Genomic DNA, 20,006 nt, shown 5'->3' with positions numbered 1-20,006 from the left:
TAGGGATGAAGATAGAGATTTTATGATTTAAGGCTTAGGGTTTAGGAGTGTTGTAAAAAATGAATAAAATATTTATATTTCATAACAAAATCCTTAAATGTAATAGTTTCTTTGTCACAAGCTGTTAATATTTTCTTTTTATATGTTTAAAATATAAATATATATTTATGGGCGGTTCAAGTTCAACTAATTCATGATGAATTAATACTTTGATCCAAAGAGTTAAGTCGAAAGGTTAGGTTATGAACTTATTAAAGAAGATTGGACGGACCTCCAAAAAATGGCTAAAGAGCTTGAATTTGGGTTGAGCTTGAGACGGTTAGATTGATCCGACTTATAATAAAGATGACTAATTATGGACTATCTTGATGAATGGAAAGAGTTGTTAACCTTTTATGATAAGTTTTAAAATTATGTTATCTCTAATTATTCTTTTAAAATGAAAAAAAAAAAACTCTCTAAGATTTGATTGTAAAACTGAAAAGTGGAACTGTCAAATTGGTTTAGGAAAAAAAAGGGAAAATAAAGATTAGATTTTTTATTTTTGTTTTGCTCAGCCGCACGCATCCCCGCGCGAACAATTCCCTCCCTGCAGTCGTCAGCTCTCAACCTCGCTCACGGCCCGTTACCGGTCTCCGGTCCTCGTCCACCGTTCCCGCCGCTGAGCGTCTTTCGCCGGCCGTCCTGCTCAGATCAACTTTGCCGTTGCTGTTGTGAGTCTCTCGTGGATCTCTCTCTTCTGCCCGGTCTTTTTTTTTCTTTTCTTTTTTCCTTATTTGAAATTTCAGTTTATGTTCATTTGCCAACTTTTTTGTTTACTGGATTACTGCAATTCTCGCTTCAGCTGGTTTTTCTCCAATGGGTATTTTTCTAAAATTCTCCCCGGTATTCGGTTTGAAGGAACTTCAATTTTCTTTCCTTGTTATTTTACTTGTTATTGTGGTCATATTATGTAACACTCTCTCAGTCTCATAAGGCTGAGAGTTCTCCTCATTGATGAATAAGTGAAGTACAATCGTATTTATAGAGGGAACTTAACAGAATTACCACAATAAATTGAACCACTAAAACAATATGGAAACTAATAACTACATCAGTTATTATTCGTACTGATTTTTTTTGCTTTTGTTTTTTGTTTTTGAGTCTGCCAACAGTTGTAGGTGGTTGTGACACATTACAACATGGTGTGGTGCAGCAATTGTGTCAAAAATGTTGCTGGGTCTCGAGATGAAGCCGGTTTCCTGTTAGTTTTTATTTTGAAAATTTAATTTATGACCATTTGTCTTATGATATGAAGATGCTTACTTGGCTTTATCGTATTTTGAGGTTGGTTTTTTTTTTTTTTAATCTTTGTTTTATAGATACTGTGATATGTGTGGGAAGGTGTTGGATTCTTACAATTTCTCTCAAGAGCCTACTTTTACTAAGGATTCTGGAGGGCAGGTACTTCTAGCTGGTTTGCTATAGTTCCTTTCATATACCTTTTTCCTAATTAATTTTTGTCCTGTTTGTGATGTTGTAAAAGATTTAACGTACTGTTATTATCCTTAAAAACTGTCAATCCTCTCCCATGATATTCTGGTATTGCTCAAATACTGATATTTGATGTCCGAATGAATTTGCAGAGTCAATTATCGGGAAATTTTGTTAGATCTATTCAAAGTAATTATTCTGCTTCACGAGAAAGGACATTAAATAAAGGTTTGGTGTATGATTTACTCCGTCTTCTTACGATAAACACGTGTTATATTTGTTTTCTTCAAGAATTTAATCTACCTAGATTCTTCAAAATTAACTAAATATATGAACTTTTGTATCCTATATCAGCTTTTGAAGATATGAGATACATGAGGAATGGTTTAAACATGGGTGAGAGCGATGAAATAATTCGTGTAGCTGGGGCATTTTATAGAGTAAGTTTTTTTTTGTTTGTTTGTTTGAACGCCATGTATGTGATGTTTTTATGTGCATATATATTTATTTCATTATGTTTCTTCATCTTTAACTTGCAAGATTGCCTTAGAGAGAAATTTTACACGGGGACGCAATGCAGAGTTTGTTCAAGCTGCTTGCCTTTACATTGCTTGTCGGTATGAGATTTCTCCTTCCCTGAATTACAACAACTATTCCTGACATTTATTCTTACTGATCGTATATTTTCTAAAGAGTTTCCTCTCTTCCTCTAATGCGAGTTGGAGAGGGTTGCCTTCTTTGGGTGAAAATCCAAAGGGAAAGATTTGTGTTTAAAATTTTCGTTTAATGATGTATGATGTATTAATATCAAACTTGTGTTTTGTTTTGTAGGGAAAAGAATAAACCATATCTTTTAATTGACTTTTCAAATTATTTGAGGATAAATGTGTAAGGAGTCTCTTCCTTTTGTATATGCATTTTCAGTTGGTCTAATTTATATATATTAGTATTTTTACACCTTTGATCTTGTTTGCAGCTATGTGTTAGGTGCTGTTTTTTTGCAACTTTGTAAAGTGCTAAGACTTGAAGAGCATCCTATTGTTCAAAAGCCTGTTGATCCTTCCCTTTTTATTGATAAGTTTACTCAATGTAAGTATTTCATGTCACTTGAGTTGCAAGTTTAAATGGCCTTTTATTTGGTATTCTTGAAGAAAGGTGGATCTGGTTGCTTTCTTTTTCAGAAATGAGAGATGAGAAAATTCTTTGAAATGGTGAAAGAGTTTAATGGTGAAAAATACAAAGTTCCATTGAGGAAGAAAGTAATTTAAATAAAGTTAAAACATCCTTGGGAAAAACCAAAAATAACAGACCAAACAAAATATACACGCACAAAAGGAGACTAAGAATGCTAAGCAATTAAGAAAAGTAATGCAAATAAAGTTTCCATGGTTTTTCACTTTCTTTAGATTTTTTTTTTTACCTTTTTGATAGAGTTGGGATGCCTTGAATTTGTTATATAGTGCCTTGAGCGACCCAGTGTTAATGAGCCAAGATCCCAGGGTGGTGCGCCTTGGTCGGGGTTTAGGAGCAACCCTCCCAAAACCAATTTAGAAATTGTATTATTTAGGACTTACTTATGATTATGACCCTAGAAGTTTTTTTATTATTTAGGACTTACTTATGATTATGACCCTAGAATTTAGAAAAATGCACTATATAAATTTTCTAACTCTAGAGGCTATTATTTTGCATTTTCTAAGATTCTCACTAATAAAATTGTTCTCTCTGCCTACGGACGTATCTAACACACTGTTAGTGCCACATAACTTATTGAGTCAAGTCTCCTTTTACGCGTTTTGTATTCTTTGTTTGGCGAGTTTGTAAAAGATTGCATATTTTTTGGGATTGAACCTCAAACCTTGAGGTTGATAGCATATCGTATCTTTTTTAGAATTTTATCTTTCATTATTATTAATTATTGTTATTATTATTATAATTATTATCATTTTTATGTTAATTTGCATTTTTGATGTATTTCAAGGTTTTAGATATTTAAATATATGCATAGTTACATTTGAAAAATAATTAAAAAAATCATGTGCTTGGTGTCCTGTTTATTTTATAAATTAATATGCTGTTTTTGTATGTGTATTTGTTTCCCATGTTAGTGCTTCTTAGACATAATGCATTTTGGATACCGAGATTTGATGAACATAATGCATTTTGAATACTGAGATTTGATGAACATAATGGTTCCTAGGTTTGCTTGGAGGAACAAAGGACGATGGAATGAAAAAGGAGGTTTCCAAAACTGCATTGAAAATCATAACCAGCATGAAGCGTGATTGGATGCAGGTCTGGTATGGGAACTACCATTTTTTCTATTAACTTCATTTTGGTTCTTTTTGAAGTTGATTTTGCGTACTAAAGATTCTTGCAGACAGGGAGAAAGCCTAGTGGCCTATGTGGTGCGGCTTTATACATATCTGCACTTTCTAATGGTGTCAAGTGTACTAAGTCAGACATTGTAAGTGATGTTGATTGTTCTCTTTCAGTAAGTTTGAAATTACAATGTTAATGTTTTATCTTTGCACTTCTTTTTGATGAGGAACTTTCTTTTTGAACTCGAATGATTACCAAATAGATTGTATTTTATTTTTTATTTTCTTTAATTATCATTATTTTTAAAATTAAACAATTTTTCATGGATATAATGAAAAGAGACTAATGTTCAAAGTACAAGAAAATGGCTTAGAAAGTAGAAGATTTTTCTTAGAAGATTTTTGAAAGACCTGGGGCAAATTCAACCCACTTTACATAAATGAAGACCATAATTTTTTTCCCCTTCTTTTTCTTATCTAATATGGAATGAAAATGTATTTTACCTTTTGTTGTAGTATTTGTTGGTTCTATTGTCTAGGATTCATGCTAACTTCCAGAAATATTCATTGTATATTTTGAGAATTTGTTACAAAATAGTGCAAATGGGATGTTGATCCCCTGCATATATAGAATCGTTAAGCATAAATGGATACTTTTGAAAGAAATAATGAAATCCTTAAACATTGTTGTACCTTCATATGATAAGGAGCATTGCTGATGCCTTGAATTTATCAGTTTAATGTAGCCTAAGTAGTTTTAAGGATATATTTCTCCAAGAATTAAGCTAATAATCTTTGGAGACTCCTATGTATAGAAAATAAAATCCTATTTATCATGTAATTTATTCTTATTTTGGTATATTGTTTGTTGCTGTCTTATTTATGATGTCATAAATTATATCAGATAAAGATCGTGCATATTTGTGATGCAACATTGACAAAGCGGTTAATTGAGTTTGAGAATACAGAATCTGGCAGCTTAACGGTAGGTTATTTTCTTTGATAAAGCCATTGCTTCCATGAAGTGTATTGCTTTTTTTAATAAAAGTTAAAGTGATGCTACAAATAGAATATTTTTAGCCATCAATATTCTTTTAGTTGATCTTATTTTATTGAGAAGTGTTATTTTACTGTAAGAACAATCCATTAGACATAAAGCTAAGATTGTTTGACTTTGTGTAGCCGAGGTTATATGGGATTGTGGTTATGAAGCAGTTTAGTTTTTTTATAATAAAAGTGAGATTTTTATGCAATATATATTTTTACTACTACTTAGTTCTTTGACTCTGAGTCTTTTTTATGCGATGGAACAGGACTCTCATCTGTCCTACTTCATTAGAACTGGTTCTTATTTATATTTAAATTTTGAAAATGGATAGAGTTATTTGTTACGGAAAAAATATATTTCTAGTGCTAGCTCCACATGGTGAAACTTTCATTATGCATTTTTTGTTTATACTGTTATTTACCTATACATAGAATACATGTTTGTTGATTCTTGTTCAAGCCCTCCAGCACATTGACCTTCTGGAATATCTTCCATCTGGACATGCTGATATTTCAGAGAAAATGAATGTTAGAGTTGGTTGTATTGCCAAACATGTTTTTGCAGACGCCAATAGAAATCAAAACAACTAGTTTATATTTTAAGCCCTTAAATTTATTCTGCATGTCTTTTATTTTCAAAACAGGGTACAAACCTGAGTATTGATAAGAACTCTATTTCCTTGTTTAGATGGAGGAATTTATTGTCATGGCAGACAAACTCAAGGGAAGCAATTCTTATACCAATAATGGCTCGAGTGCATTGAGTGATGAAGTACTTTGTGTGCATAAAAATGAGTGCCAAAAGCCATATGCTCTTGGTCTTTGTAGAAGTTGTTATGATGATGTGAGTCTCTCTCTCTCTCTCTCTCTCTCTCTCTCTCTTCCATTCTAAAATAGGGGTACGTAATTGTGTTTCCTTATTGCATATGGATCCTCTTCTTTATTGTTTGATCTCTTTTGGTGGTACGTCTTTTCTTTTTTTCTTTTTCCTTCTCTTTATTTGCTTCATCTTTTTCTGTTGATCTCCCCCCTGTTGTTTGGGCCTCATTTGGAGTTGATTCGGCTGGCTACCTTGCTTGATTTTTTTTTCTTGGAGTTTATGGGGTGAAAGGAATCTTCATCTTTTCCAAGCCTCCTTTTCTACCTTTAATCGTTTCATGGATATTGTTTTATCTACTAGTTTTTCTTGGTGTAAAACAGAGTACCCTTTTACTCACTATAGTTTATCTTTTTTAGTCCGCAATTGGCCTCCCTTATGTAATCTTCCTCTGTTATTCAGTACTCCTCATATTTCATTTATCACTGGATGTTTCTTTTACCAAAAAAATATATTATTTGGGCCTTATTTATAATTTTTTATGTTTATCTCCTTTGTACTCCTTAGATTATTTCATTAACGAAATGTTTCTTAACCAAAGAATAAGGAGGTGATACATAATTATACTTTCTTAAGTTCTATCCAATTTGTGCAGTTTGTTGAACTTTCTGGAGGACTAGATGGGGGATCTAATCCTCCAGCATTTCAGTCTGCTGAGAAAGAAAGAATGGAAAAGGCAACGGTTGAGGAAGGCTCTGATGACTGCAGTGCGATTGGCAAATTTTCACAAGGACTAAAACCATGCAATAATGTAATGCTTTCTTTATCAAAATTTTCTCTTCTTTTCCTTTCATTTCTTACGAATTGACATCATCAAGAATTGCTATGATTTTCTTATGTCAGAAGGTGCTAATGACTCTAGAGCCGTGGAAATTTTTTTGAATGGTTAGCGTAATAAAGTTTGGTGGAAATAGAATTAATTTGAAATAATTAGTTCTGTTCTTTAACTTGGGCTTTTGAGATTTGACTACATTTCAACCCAATGTCGATTACTTCAATTTGAATTTTGATTTTGATAAGTTCTTCATTTAAAATTGATGGATCATGTGTTATAGTTATCCAACTTATCCTATGTTGTTTTTCTTTCTTTCTTGTAAGTACAACAAATGGGGATATCGAGATTTAATTCTCTGACCTCAAGGAAGGAATGCATGTCAATTACTGCTGGGTTGTGCTCACTTTGGCTTATCCTCGGAAGTTTTAAGACTGCATAAGTTGTTAGTGGGTTTTGTTTAATTAAATTGCATTTTTTTTTTATTGCCTGAAAAAAATAAATGGACTGGGGAGGGCCAATGAGAGAAGTGTTTATAAATGGCGCTAGCCACCACTATATTTAATGGTAGACTTGTAAACCCACAATGCAAGGTGCATCGATATCAATTGACTAGGCAGTGAGGCAAGTATGGAGCGAGGTTTGGAGGTGGCTTGTGAAGGTCTAAGTGAGAGGGATGGGCTTCACAGTTCATAGTTCAATTGGTGGCATACCTTTTTAAGACTTACTTGTTTTAAGGCAGATTCACGAATTTGTAATTTGTTGACAAAGAGAATAAGTGATGGATTGTGTCACAGTTGCACTGAAAGGTTGTGTTTGGCCCAAGAAGTTTAGAAGTTGGAGGTGTGAATTCCCTCCATATTTGGAGTTGGTGGTCCCACTACTAAAAAACATCAATTTTATATCTTATCAACTTCTTACGTTGTGGGTCTTGGGAGTTCACAACTTCCTAAACTTCATAATTCCTTGCTCCTAACTATTACACCTACACCAAACACCTTTCAAGAGAGTGGATTGTGCTTCTATCAAAAGGAAGCAAGAGGCGACTTATGTTGTCAATCAAACTGCTAGTGTAAGCTTGACATAAGAGCCCAGAAAAGGGTTTTGTCAATCAAGCTGCTAGTGTAAGCTTGACATAAGAGCCCAAAAAAGGGTTTTGTTTTTTAACGTGAATGATGTGCACTACAAACCCAAGGGTAGAAGAAATTCAAAATTGGGGTTACAATAGACTTGCATTAAATGAAATGAAAGTTGATACAAACTTCCATAATTGTAGACGAATTCACTTTACTCTGATCATCGTATTATGCATGTAATTTGAATCAGCGATGTTATAGAAACAAGGTTTTTTGGTTGAGCATAGATATTGAAATCCCATCCATTTACATCTGTATTTGTTGTTTTTCTTTTACAGACTGAAAAAGAATCGGACAATGTACATGTAGATGCATCAGAAACTGCTAGTTTTAAAGAAGCTGAAGCGAAAGGTAAGTTGCAACGCCTTAACTTCATGATGCATCGAGAATTGTTGTTTTCAAATTCATTGATAAATGTAATATTAATATAGCAAAAAAAAAAAAAAACAAAACTCAAGCCAAAAGAGTTGCAAAAGACTTTTGGACAAAAGGGAATCAAAGCTTTATGAATTAAAAAGAAAAGATAGCTAAGAAATTCATTAAAAGTTGCTGTTGTCTGACAATGGAATGTTTCAGGAACTGCAGATGAGCAAAGAGGACCTGACGATGATGTTAATAAAGTTGGAGCTGATGACCTGGGAACCTGTGCTTCAGATGATTCAGAAAATTGGTCTGATATAGATGATGTTGAGGTTTCTTTCTTTCTTCTTTAATTTTTTACGTAGTTATTTTTCTGGAGTAACAAATGACATTTGTGAAAAGTTTGAGTGCAAGTTTGGACAAATTGAAGCTTGATATATATTATCCATTGCCCTGACTCAATACATACCACTGTATGTGCGATGTAGAAGGAAGTGCAAGAAAATGCACCCTGTGGTTGCTGGGATATTGTAGTTTTACTTTCCATTTTAGTTCTTCATTTGGAAATCAGGTGTATCTCCCTTCCAAGACTTGCCTGCCACTTTGGTGCTCTGCATTAAACTTGGTTACTGGCACTGCTCAGTAATAATCATAGTTTTAGTTAACATTGGAAGTGTAATTTTTGAAACAGAAACAAACCTCTTTATTAATGATTATAAATGAGATTAAAGCTCAAAGTACAAGACTATTATACTAAGAGCAGAAGGAACTAAGTAAAAATACAGACTAAAACTAAAACAAAGACTATACTCAGGCAACATAAATATGATGGCAGTCTAAACATGAACCTAGACAGGAAAATATACTGTTCTATTTTGTGTTTGTACTTGGTAAAATTCTTTCTTGAAAGGGAAAAGAAAGTATAGAAAGAGATTAATATGTTTGTCTGGTGGTATATAATTGTTGAGTGAAAAAAGAAGGGGAAAATAGATGGTTTTCTACTTGGGAGTATGCTTCTTTAAATGATTGCTCTTATGTGATTTAAATTTTTGAGTATTTTGTCTTGATTTTACACTTGATGTACAACTACCCAATTGTCAATATATTGCAATAGGTTGACGGCTATCTTCACAATGAGGAGGAGAAGCATTACAAAAAGATAATTTGGGAAGAGATGAACCGGGAGTATCTTGAGGTGCATGTTCTCATTATATTTTCTTTCTTTAAAGTCAATTGTGAAAAAGGGATATAGAATTACCATATACCCACAATGAGTTGCAGTTGTCAGATTTCAAATTATTTATGATGCATTTGGTCATTTGTAACAACTTTTCTGGAGTAACTTTATGCGTGCTATAATTACTACTGATCTATTCCTTGTTTGTAACTCAACTATGTTAAATTTTTACAGGAACAAGCAGCTAAAGACGCAGCAGCTGCTGCTGCAAAGAAAGCTTATGAGGCCAATTTCCAAAATTGTTCAGAAGATTTGAAGGCAGCAAAGGATCTAGCAGAAGCTGCAGCGGCTGCTGTTGCAAAATCCAGAAAGGTGTTTGTCTTTATTTGTCTCACTTTTGTCATTCACATCTTTGTGCTCCTGAATTTTTTACTTCCCATCTTTGTGCTCCTATCTTTCTCTCGTAAATTGTTTTTATTGATATAGTTGTTTTCTGGTACAAATTTATATATACACTTAAAACAGAAAATGTAACCCCTACGTACATTAATATCTTTTGGCTCTATAGGTTGCACGTTTTCATCTAGGACTGCTATTTGGAACTTTTTGTTATTTGCTTGATCCTTAACTCAAAATAAAGATTGTTGTCCTAAGGAGGAGGATGTCCTTCTGCATCCATCCTTTGTAATTTGGCTTGAATTTAGCGCTTGTTTTTTGTGGTGTTGGCTTCTTGTAAAACTTGTATGTCTAATTATATGGTTTTCAATAAGGTGACACTCAGGCACCTATGAAGTTTTTATTGGTTTGTGTGAAGGATTTTTTATTAAAAGAAAAGGAATGTTGATTAAGCCTTAGGGTCACAATCCATGGGGATGGGGTATGGCGTAATTGCGGCTTAAACACGACTTAATGGATGCTGGAAGACCATGGTTAAGATTAGAGATGGGTAAGGCAATGGCTGGAGTGGGTTAGAGGGAAGGTGGGGAGTTCCTTTCTCTCTCAATTCATGTCTCCGAATTCTGAAAGGACAAAAGAAGAGCTTGGCTTTATTTTTTACCACAATGGCCTTAGAAAGCCAATGTTTCACATTCTGGGAGCAGGAAAATGAGTGGTGATCATTCAGCACCTAAATCAATACAATTGCTAAATATATGCTATTTTGTAGGCTCAGTTGTCTTAATTTTTTAACCATCACACCAGTTCCTTATAATTGTCTATAATTTGTGTGCAGTTAATCGTCCAGAATATTTATTTTGATTCATGATTCTTATTTTCAGGAAAGACAACGAAAACGAGCAGCGGAAGCCAAAAATGCCACTCCTGCACAAACAGCAGCAGAAGCCACACGACAAATGTTAAATAAAAAGGTCCTACTTCAAATCGTAAATTCATTTTTAGTTTTTGTTCTAAATAAAGCTGATCAGGTCATTGGCAGATTTTCTTCCGATTGATCGTCTGAACTGTGTGGCTGATGATTTTCTTATATATTATGCTTACCTATTTTAAGTTATTTATGTCTAATATTGTTCATTCTACTTTGCTTAAGTCATGGTAATTGAAAGTTCTGTTTCTTTGCTTATATCTTTGCAGAGACTCAGCTCGAAAATCAACTATGATGTGTTGGACAAACTGTTTGACGAATCTGTATGTTTCTATTGTACCTTTTTGTTTCACTAATATTCAAGAAATATATATATATATATATTCGGTCCGTGAATTCTTCCAACATAGGTTTTCCACGTTAGAATTCAGTCTATGAAACCGGGAATTAAATTACTCATACTTTTGAATTATAAGAGGTGAAATTCTTATAATATATATGTTGCTGTTTGTAGAATTTGCGTTAGATAATATCATATTTTTGAGTCAATCAATGAGTTAATTAAGAGCAGGAGGTCGTGTGTTCAAACCTTTATAATGTCATTTTCTCCTCAACGATATTGAATATTGATTTATTCTTGTTAGGAACTTGACTTCTATAAATTTTCAAGAGTATTAAAAATAACTATATAACTAAATTTACTTTCACCCACACAAAATTAAGCTTTGAACAGTTTGATAGAATTCATCACATGCTCATAAAGATTAAGTGCTGCTTTCTTGTTTACTTTGGCAATGGATTTCTTCATCCTCTTTCAAAACGTGCACATTGATGGATATTGTACTGTGATCTACTCTGCAGGCTGGTATGGAGCCTTCGGCGAAAAAGAAATGTGAAGAACAGGCTGAAGAAACCGAAAAGACGCGAAATACAACTAAAGAATTTGAAACCACAGAGGAGCAAGAAGAGGATTATGATGATGGTTATGATGGAACATATGGTTCTGGTCTCTATTACGAGAATATGGAAGAAACATACAACCATGAACAAGATTATGGCTATGATGAATATGATTGATAACCAATATATTCAACGACTCTCATTCAGCTGTTCGAGATTCCGAGCTAGTGTTTGCTATTAATAGTTAGCTGATCTTATATATATATATATATATATATATATATATATATATATATAATTTTGCTGCTGTGTTCTGTTAAAGATGAACATTGGGCATGAGCTTTGTATTATCTTTTTTGACTTTGCTCTCCCCATTTGTTCACATCTGAGCTCATTTTCATGAAGTTTTTTTTTTCTTTTTTTTCTTTTAACAATTAGAGCTGGTTGGATAGAGAATTTGAAAATAAAAATTGAAAACAACGGTGTCAATTAAAACCATAATTTTAAATGTGTTTAATATTATACCTTTATAAGTTACTACTAATATTAAACTGCCAATAAGTTTTTATTTGTTTATTCATCTATGTATGCAGTTTATGTTAAAAAAAATTATTAGAAGTTTTTGTAAAAATAGCAAAAAAATTTTTTTTATGAATAATTGAGTTTATATCACAACTACTTTAAAAATTTGTAAAAGTAGTAAATTTAAATGTGATAATCCTATAATTATCGTCAAATAACTTTTAGATAGTCCTATGATTATTATCTGATATCACTAATTTTTTCATATTCACAATATGTAAAAAAATAAATTAGTGCTATGAATTGTTTTTCTTTAAAATGTTTTTGTAGTTTATGCAATTTTTTTATGATAGTTTATGATAAATGTTATATTTTAGACTTATATAGTTTTATATTTTAGAATTTAAAATCTTGATACAATGGAAACCTAAAAATATAAAAATGTTTGCCACATATAGACTATATACCTCAACAATCAATTTTATTTAGGAAAACTGTTACTAATAGTAAAAGAAAATGAAACTACCTACCAAATATAGCATAGAAAAAAAGGATACTCGAGAGTTTTTTTTACCCTAAAAGTTCAAGAGTATTTGTTAATGGAGGTGCAGGGAATCGAACCCTGTGCCTCTCGCATGCAAAGCGAGCGCTCTACCATATGAGCTACACCCCCTTGATTGATTGTTGTGTGTTCTTATTGGAATTCTAAGCTTTTGATTGATATATTTTATTAAAGTGTTTTATATTATTTTAAATCCATAGTTTAAAGGGGTTTGTAAAACAACTTTGAATTAAAAGTTTTTAAATAAAAATGATTTTTTTATAAGAAATACAAAAAATTTCTAAATTCAATCCAAACAAGTCTAAGTTAAGTTGAATTGACATTTAGTAACATCTGATAATGATAGAGAAATGAAATAAAATCAACACAAAGTACAATATTTAATAACCAAAGTGCAGTTTAATTCAAGTTAATGCAATAAGAAGGAAGCACACAAGATATCTCGAGTTTGTCACGAACAACGAAAATGTTAAAATATGATTGACAACAATTTTGAAATAGTTAAACTCACTTATGTTATCCTTTTCAAGATTACTTTAAACCGTGTTCTTAACCATTCAAAAAAAAGTATAAATTCAAACCCCACTTAATGAATTATTAAAAACATGTTTCATAATAATTAAAAAGGAATTCAATATAATTTCAAATTATCATTTTCAATAATGCTCATGATATTCATGCATCTCTATTATTTAGTGTTAAGGTAGGTACGTCATAAAAGGTGCACATGGAACTTTGTTTCTAAGTGTTGACCTTATTTATAAGTGTATTATATGTAGTTGAAGGATAAGGTAGAATATTATTGATTAGTATTCTTTTAGTATAAAGAAGTGCATGTGTATAAATGAAATAATATATATTCCCAAGAAGAGAGAAGCAATAAAATTATAGTTAAAAGGGGGATTGTGACTTTGTTGATATAAAAGAATCTATTTTTGCTGAAGAATATGAAATATATATATATATATGGACTCATCTTCTGATTTGTTAACTTTGGACAAAATTTTGAAACCTTTTGCTGACCACAAGACAACAAAGTATTATTTTAAACCTCATTCTCTCTCTTTTATACATTATTCACTATAATGAAAATGGAGTGCTTTGGTTGTCTTGTGGTGAGCAGAAGGTTTCAAGCTTTTGTCCAAAAAAAAATCAAAAGATCAGTTCACACACACACATATTCATACTCTTTTAGCAGAAATAGTTTCCTTTGGGGTTAGAACTGTATAGATGTCTAGCTATTAAAAGGTAGGCTTCTATCATTGGTAGCTTAATCCAAATCATAGAGTTGTATTGTTAGAACTATAGTTGTATATTGAAGTTTCTTGATGTCTATCATTATTAGATTTGTATTATTGATTTTTTTTTTTATTTTATGTGTATTGAATCTAATAGTAACTATAAGTTATAGACTTCTATATCACTTATCGAATTCTACTTATGAAGTGAATGATTAAAGAAATTATTTAGGTTTAGGATTCTTTTAGTATTAAAAGCGATGTTTTGATAGATTTTTAAGAATGGATAATCATGTTTGTTTGTGATAAAGTTATACTTTAGATTATCTATCATATGCTTGGTTTTAGATTATCTAGTTATCTTAAAACGCTATCTGATCTCCATTTATTTATTTTGTTTATTATGTGTTGATTGATTTTCATAATAATTAATGAGCCTATAAATAAAATCAAACCATTGTATTTGTTTGTTACAAAATCATCAACAATTAAGCAATACAAAAAATATATAAAGATTAATGTACATATATACATTGTTTACTAATACTGTGTTAGCTACGTTCATTGGACAAATGGAAAACAATTTTATAATTAGAAAAAATACTTTAGAATACAAAACGGCGCCACTAGGTTAGACATGCACTTTTCTCTAAGCCCTAGTGTTAAAACATAAATAACTCATAAACAAGTACATACCCTCAATTACGAAAGTCGAAGAACTTTAAGAACCGTTGCCCTCGAACCCCACCAGGGCGCGCTATCCCTAGTCCTCGACTCACTCACAAGTCAATGAAACCCTTGTACGAGTTTGTTCATAGCATCACGTAATGAATTCAAAACACTCCAACAACATCATTTTTTGTTTTTTCCGTGCGAATGTGTGAACAAGCTAGAAAGTCAATTTTAAGGATGATATTCTTATCATCTACACTATATATCTTAATCCATATGAATCACATGTCCAAAATCACTTAAAACATAAAAATCCACACATATAAATTATCATGTCCAATAAATATAATTTAAGTTTGATTTTTGGCACAACATGGTTGTAATTTTCTCTTCCATATAAATGCATAAACTATAAAAGTTTTTTTCTTTTGAAAAAAAGAAGCTTTTAAAATTATGCATATCCAACATTTAGAAATGTGACTCTACACTACTTTTGACACAATATCTCTAAAACTTCACATTACTCCTTAAAGAAAAAGAAAAATATACAAAATAGTTAATAATATAAACAACTTAGGGAAAAAAAGGATAATTAAATATAAAGAGAAAGATGATAATAATAATAATAACTTTAAATAGAGATTAATTAGAATATGAAATATTTACAAAATCTATCTAAAATACCATAGAATTAACTTTAAATATTCATTGTGATTTGGTTGGTCATTTGTTACATATTGGATTTGAGGCATTGGCTTCCAAAAACTCTTTCTCTACCTGCAAATATCAAATTACCCAAATTAATAAACATAAACTTTCATTAACCTCCTAATCTTCAAATAATTAACCAAATAATATATATATAATAATTAGCATCTAAATGGTTTTGGATTTTTGATCAAAGACTTTATCTTTTTTCCGTTTAGTTTTGGTTTTTTCTTTTTTCTCATTCTAGAAAATAAGAAACGACAAGTTAAAATATCATTTTGGTATCCGAGATTTTGTTAGATTTTAGTTTTCTATGTTTTCAAATGTCTAATTTTTTAGACAATGTACTTTTAATAAAGCTTAGTCTAATCCCTTAGTTATATCAAGATTGATCAAATAACAATGACGTCCTTCATGCTAGAAAACGTACAATATGTTCATGCATGCGTTTTCAAAAATCAAAATGAAAATGGTAAGAAATAGCAAAAAAGAAAAAGTCAACAATAAACCAACGATAAAAACAAAATTAATTTTAAAATTTGTTGAAAGTGTAGAGATCACTAAAGAAACTTCACAACTTGTGAACTAAAATAGTATTTTAATTATTAAACACTTCGAGGAAAATAGATTACTAAAAGAAAAAATAATTTATTTAAAAAGAAAAAACTTAACAAAGTGAATAAATAAATAAAATAAGTATGAAAGGAAAGTTAATGTAAAACAAAAATATACCTTAAAGAGAGTCTCCAACTTGTTCTTCACTAAAGCAAATTCCTCCTTCACATGTTGTAAACATTTTAGGCACCTAACAATAATATCATCAATCAATATTAGAAAAACTTTATTAATTCAAATTAATTTTTATATCTCGTGGATGAAAAATTTTGGATCTCCCACTTCCATTTGTTGTATTTAAAACGTACTTTATAAAACCTACTTAATTTAATAAAATTTTATAAATAATTTTCATGATTTGTGAAAAGTTTTAGTTACAAAGTGATGGGGATTAAATTTGCAAATCTATTGAAGGACAAAAATAAAATAAAGCATGAAAAAGAAGATTAATAATGTTAAAGAAGGCTGACCCTTGAATGTTCATATCATGACAGTAGTTGCGAAAAGCAATGCAAGCCATCTGCACTTTGTTTGCTCCAATGCTGTGTGTATTATTTTATATGTATATGTATGTATATTGTTAATATAAGTAACAAACTCTAAGCACACCAAACAATAAATACAACGGTTTATTATTGACGTGTTAGGTATTATGCGTTCATGAATAAAAGAAGAATAATTCAAATTACAGAGCAATAACACACTTCTAGAGGTAGAGAGTTTATATATGGAAACATTCTCTAACCATAGAATGAAAATCATAAATAATATAATTCCGTCAAATATGAAACATCAAACCTTATACTAATCGTTATTACGAGGGTTTTTTTTTTAAAGAAAAATATTGGCTTATGAGTTTAATACGTCTTGAAAATTTAGAAATTAGTTGTTACTCGATTTTTAAACTATTAATAAGATTCTTTACAATTTAACCAAAATTTTATCCACATATGTAAATGTTTTCGTAAAAGGAATAAAAGAATAATAATAATAACTATGAACTAAAAGTGGTTTGGTATATCATCTCAACTAAAAAGATTTATTGACGACATGAAAAAAATATTCATCCTCTCTCACTCGAGCACAAGCAGGAACAAACTATTAAATGATATATTCATAACTAGAAGGTTAGGGAATTTGAATTATCATTTCTGTCTATTCATACAGTTGAATTCAAGGAAATAAAACGAAAAAATATCCATCGACATCAAGACATATTGATTGGTTAAAAGATTTAAGATAAAAAGAGAGGATAAAATGAAGAAAAAGGGTGAATAATGAACCTTGAGCTGCTGCCTTTCAACTGGTGAACATAAGCATCAACTTTCTTGAAATCAATACACTTCTGCTCACTGTTATTGTGATAATTAAAAGGACAATGAAAAGAATTTATTTAATTTAGAAAGAATATATATATATAATCATTTGATATAAATAGAATAAAAAGTATGAAGATATAGTTTAATGAAAGTAAATAATTTTTGGGCTCACAGTGCTTTAGCAAGTTCATTGATAAGTCTATGAGAATCTTCAAAGAAAATAGTAACCACTTCCTCTACAAACTTTGGATTGCTTTCATCTTCCAGATTCTCAATCTCTTTAAATTGATCATTCAAATATCCCTAAAACAAAATCACACACACACACAAATAAATATTACAAACTAAAAATTTTCTACCCAAATCAGCCTATGATTTAGAATATATAAGAGGTTTGTGGGTTTTCAATCTTTATCGAACTCTATTGTACTAAGGAAACTACCCATCAAATTTAAATATTTGCAAAAATCTGACAAAACCCAAAAATAATGTTTTGTTCGAGGTGGATGAGTCGTCACTTTAACAGTTTCTTTTTTAAAAAAAACAGAAGTGTTAGTTTTCAAATATGTACTTAGTGGGCATGACATAAACTCAAAAGGACAATTTGATCCATATAAAGTTTGTAAAAAAGGAGGGTTTAGTTATATTCAAATAGGTTTATGGTTTTCGAATACGAACCAAACTTAGTTGATAAAACACCAAGTGCAACCGATATCATGGACATGGTTTATCATTGATTTTGTAAATAAAAGAAAATCGAAAAATTGGGTTTCTTTGGATTGTATTTGATATATAATATATATATATATATAATCTAACCTCTTTGAAGAGTGAGACTTTGTAGCGAAGGAATTGGGTTTGTAAGTGAATCACATCTTCCATTACTGAAAAGCTTGGAGGACTTTACACAAGAGATGGTAAGGGAAGAAGGAGATAGGACTTTATAACAACAACCTCTTTGTGAAATTCATTGCATTTTATTGTTGATTATTCTCTTCGTTTTTAATTATATATATATATATATATAACTAACTTATCAATTATGTGAGCCAATAAAAACTCATATACTTCTTTTTGGTGTTGTATATAAGTTGGCACATTCAATCTTCCATATAATTTTAAATGTTTTCGATTTATTAGTAGAACTGTTCAAAATAAAAAATATAGCAAACTTTTGGACTAACAATAATATATATATTATTATAAATGTTGATATATTTTTACAAGTGTCTATTAATATCACTCAATTAGGGTTTATTAGTGATATATTTAAAATTTTACTCTATTTTATAATTATTTTGGTTTATTTATATATTTAAAAATAATGGGTTTTGAAGTTAAAACTTGTTATTCAAAGGAAGGAAAATTCATCAACTTTCTTGCTATTAATTTTGAAAGGTATTTACATTATGTTTTTCCTTGTATGGGAGTTGTTATTAATTATTATCCCAAAGTTGATAAAACTTAACTTTATTACTAAATCATATTTTATTTTAAAAACTAAAACTTGAAATTAGGAAACTAAAAGTAAAAAGACTACAATAGGCTTAGTGTGCTAAAGTAGGAAAAATGTTTAAATTACAAATTTATTTTCTATAATTAGGACGCGATAAAACGTGTTTAGAAGAAACCCTGTTCACGTTTTTCTTAAGATTAACTCACATTTCTTTATATGGCAGAGACCATAATTCTTGTAGTGAAAGGTCAAAATTATTCTAGAGAGACGGTATATTATTAAATCACAAAAACTATTTTTAAGATTTTTTTTTTTTTTTCAAAGTAGATCAAATTTACAATTTAACATTACCATCACATTAATCTAATGGTAAAGAGGATGCATATGATCTTGATAAAATAGCTAAGAAATCATGAGTTCAATGTATAATAGCTTTTCACTTTATATTTAATATTTTACAAACTTTCCTACAACATAATCGACTTTAAAAGTATAACTTGATTAACATATTTTATTATTTGATTTGAAAACCCTAATATATATTATTATTTACACTCTCTCCAATATACTCATTCCATGTATCCTCTCCTCCTTTCACATCCCTTTTGTTTCACTCATTATTGCTGCTTTTTTTTAATTTCTCTCTTTTCAAAGTTTGTTGAACTATTCATTATTTAAAATTTTCTTTTGTTTTATATGTCCAAAGAAGATGACTTACTTGACTTATGTGTATGTATAATAATAATATATATATATATTATTGGCCTCAAAAGTCTTCCTATGCTTTCTCTCTATTTTCTACTTCTTTTGGTATTCTAATAATTATAGCAATTATTATTGATTGACTTTCATACTTTGAGAAGAAACATATTATATTGAAGATAATATAATATATATATATATGTGTGTGTGCGTATGTATTGCCATTTGCAGTTTTAGTGTCAAAGTTAATTGAAATAGACATTTTTCCCTTAGGGTTTGTGAGCTTTGTGATGTGAAGATTTCTTTTGTATGAGGCAATGAAACAACCACTAGCAAATGCCACACCACAACTATCTATTCCTAACTATTGAAATTATTATTGATATGATTTCACTTTCATACTTAAGACATAGCAAACAAATAATTGAAAATAATATATATACACTCCAATTTGCTATTTTGATGTGAAAGTTAAAAATGACATTGGAATCTTTTTAACTTTTGCATCGTAGTTGCTCTTTTATAATGTTTTATAAGTCCTCCTTTTCTAAATTACAAATCTATCGTTGATATATCGAGATCGGATGAGATTTTTCTATTCAAATTTTGATCTAACGATTCGGTTATGGAGATGAGAATGATCTACCTTTCTATTCAAAAATTAAGAAAATCGAGTTGAATTGATTTGCAATATTTTCAAAAAAATAAGCGGTGGTAAAATACATTTGAAACTTCACATAATCATAAACCAATCAATTAAAGCAGAAAAACTCATCAGCGGTGACACAATATTCGAGAATTTTACCCATAATAAAAAAAAAAGATAAA

The 20,006-nt window shown here is 30.3% G+C and overlaps 2 protein-coding genes and 1 non-coding gene across 5 annotated transcripts; 1 reads left to right on the top strand and 2 right to left on the bottom strand.

The window, feature by feature from the left end:
• The first annotated feature begins 512 nt into the window (after window positions 1-512).
• Window positions 513-11,928, top strand: LOC101212534 (transcription factor IIIB 60 kDa subunit). 3 transcript variants are annotated; one of them, XM_011661616.2, is made up of 20 exons: window positions 513-713; window positions 1,155-1,243; window positions 1,362-1,443; window positions 1,626-1,701; window positions 1,828-1,913; window positions 2,014-2,090; window positions 2,305-2,361; window positions 2,450-2,562; window positions 3,674-3,768; window positions 3,854-3,940; window positions 4,699-4,779; window positions 5,530-5,685; window positions 6,314-6,469; window positions 7,905-7,977; window positions 8,212-8,318; window positions 9,101-9,181; window positions 9,398-9,535; window positions 10,441-10,530; window positions 10,754-10,807; window positions 11,346-11,928. In XM_011661616.2, the coding sequence occupies exons 2-20, from the start codon at window positions 1,182-1,184 to the stop codon at window positions 11,559-11,561; spliced, it is 1,887 nt and encodes a 628-aa protein (XP_011659918.1). In that variant the 5' UTR covers window positions 513-713; window positions 1,155-1,181; the 3' UTR covers window positions 11,562-11,928. The 3 variants fall into 3 exon arrangements, with proteins under 3 accessions (XP_011659918.1, XP_011659917.1, XP_011659916.1); XM_011661615.2 differs by having other exon boundaries at window positions 514-713; window positions 8,203-8,318; XM_011661614.2 differs by having other exon boundaries at window positions 514-713; window positions 1,144-1,243; window positions 8,203-8,318.
• A 578-nt stretch (window positions 11,929-12,506) lies between these two features.
• Window positions 12,507-12,579, bottom strand: TRNAA-UGC. The gene has a single exon. It is a non-coding gene; the product is annotated as a tRNA-Ala (tRNA).
• Window positions 12,580-14,884: 2,305 nt separating this feature from the next.
• Window positions 14,885-18,016, bottom strand: LOC101213011 (histidine-containing phosphotransfer protein 1). The gene is made up of 6 exons (XM_004135591.3): window positions 17,840-18,016; window positions 17,193-17,323; window positions 16,985-17,053; window positions 16,172-16,243; window positions 15,819-15,891; window positions 14,885-15,155 (listed from the first exon to the last, which is right to left on the bottom strand). Exons 1-6 carry the CDS (start codon window positions 17,900-17,902, stop codon window positions 15,102-15,104), a joined length of 462 nt encoding a protein of 153 aa, XP_004135639.1. The 5' UTR covers window positions 17,903-18,016; the 3' UTR covers window positions 14,885-15,101.
• Between the last annotated feature and the right edge of the window lie 1,990 nt (window positions 18,017-20,006).

The sequence above is a fragment of the Cucumis sativus genome, chromosome 1 (assembly GCF_000004075.3).
Source record: "Cucumis sativus cultivar 9930 chromosome 1, Cucumber_9930_V3, whole genome shotgun sequence".
Taxonomy (NCBI): domain Eukaryota; kingdom Viridiplantae; phylum Streptophyta; class Magnoliopsida; order Cucurbitales; family Cucurbitaceae; genus Cucumis; species Cucumis sativus.
The sequence above is the reverse complement of the archived record's forward strand: the minus strand, read 5'-3'. Positions and strand labels throughout refer to the sequence as shown.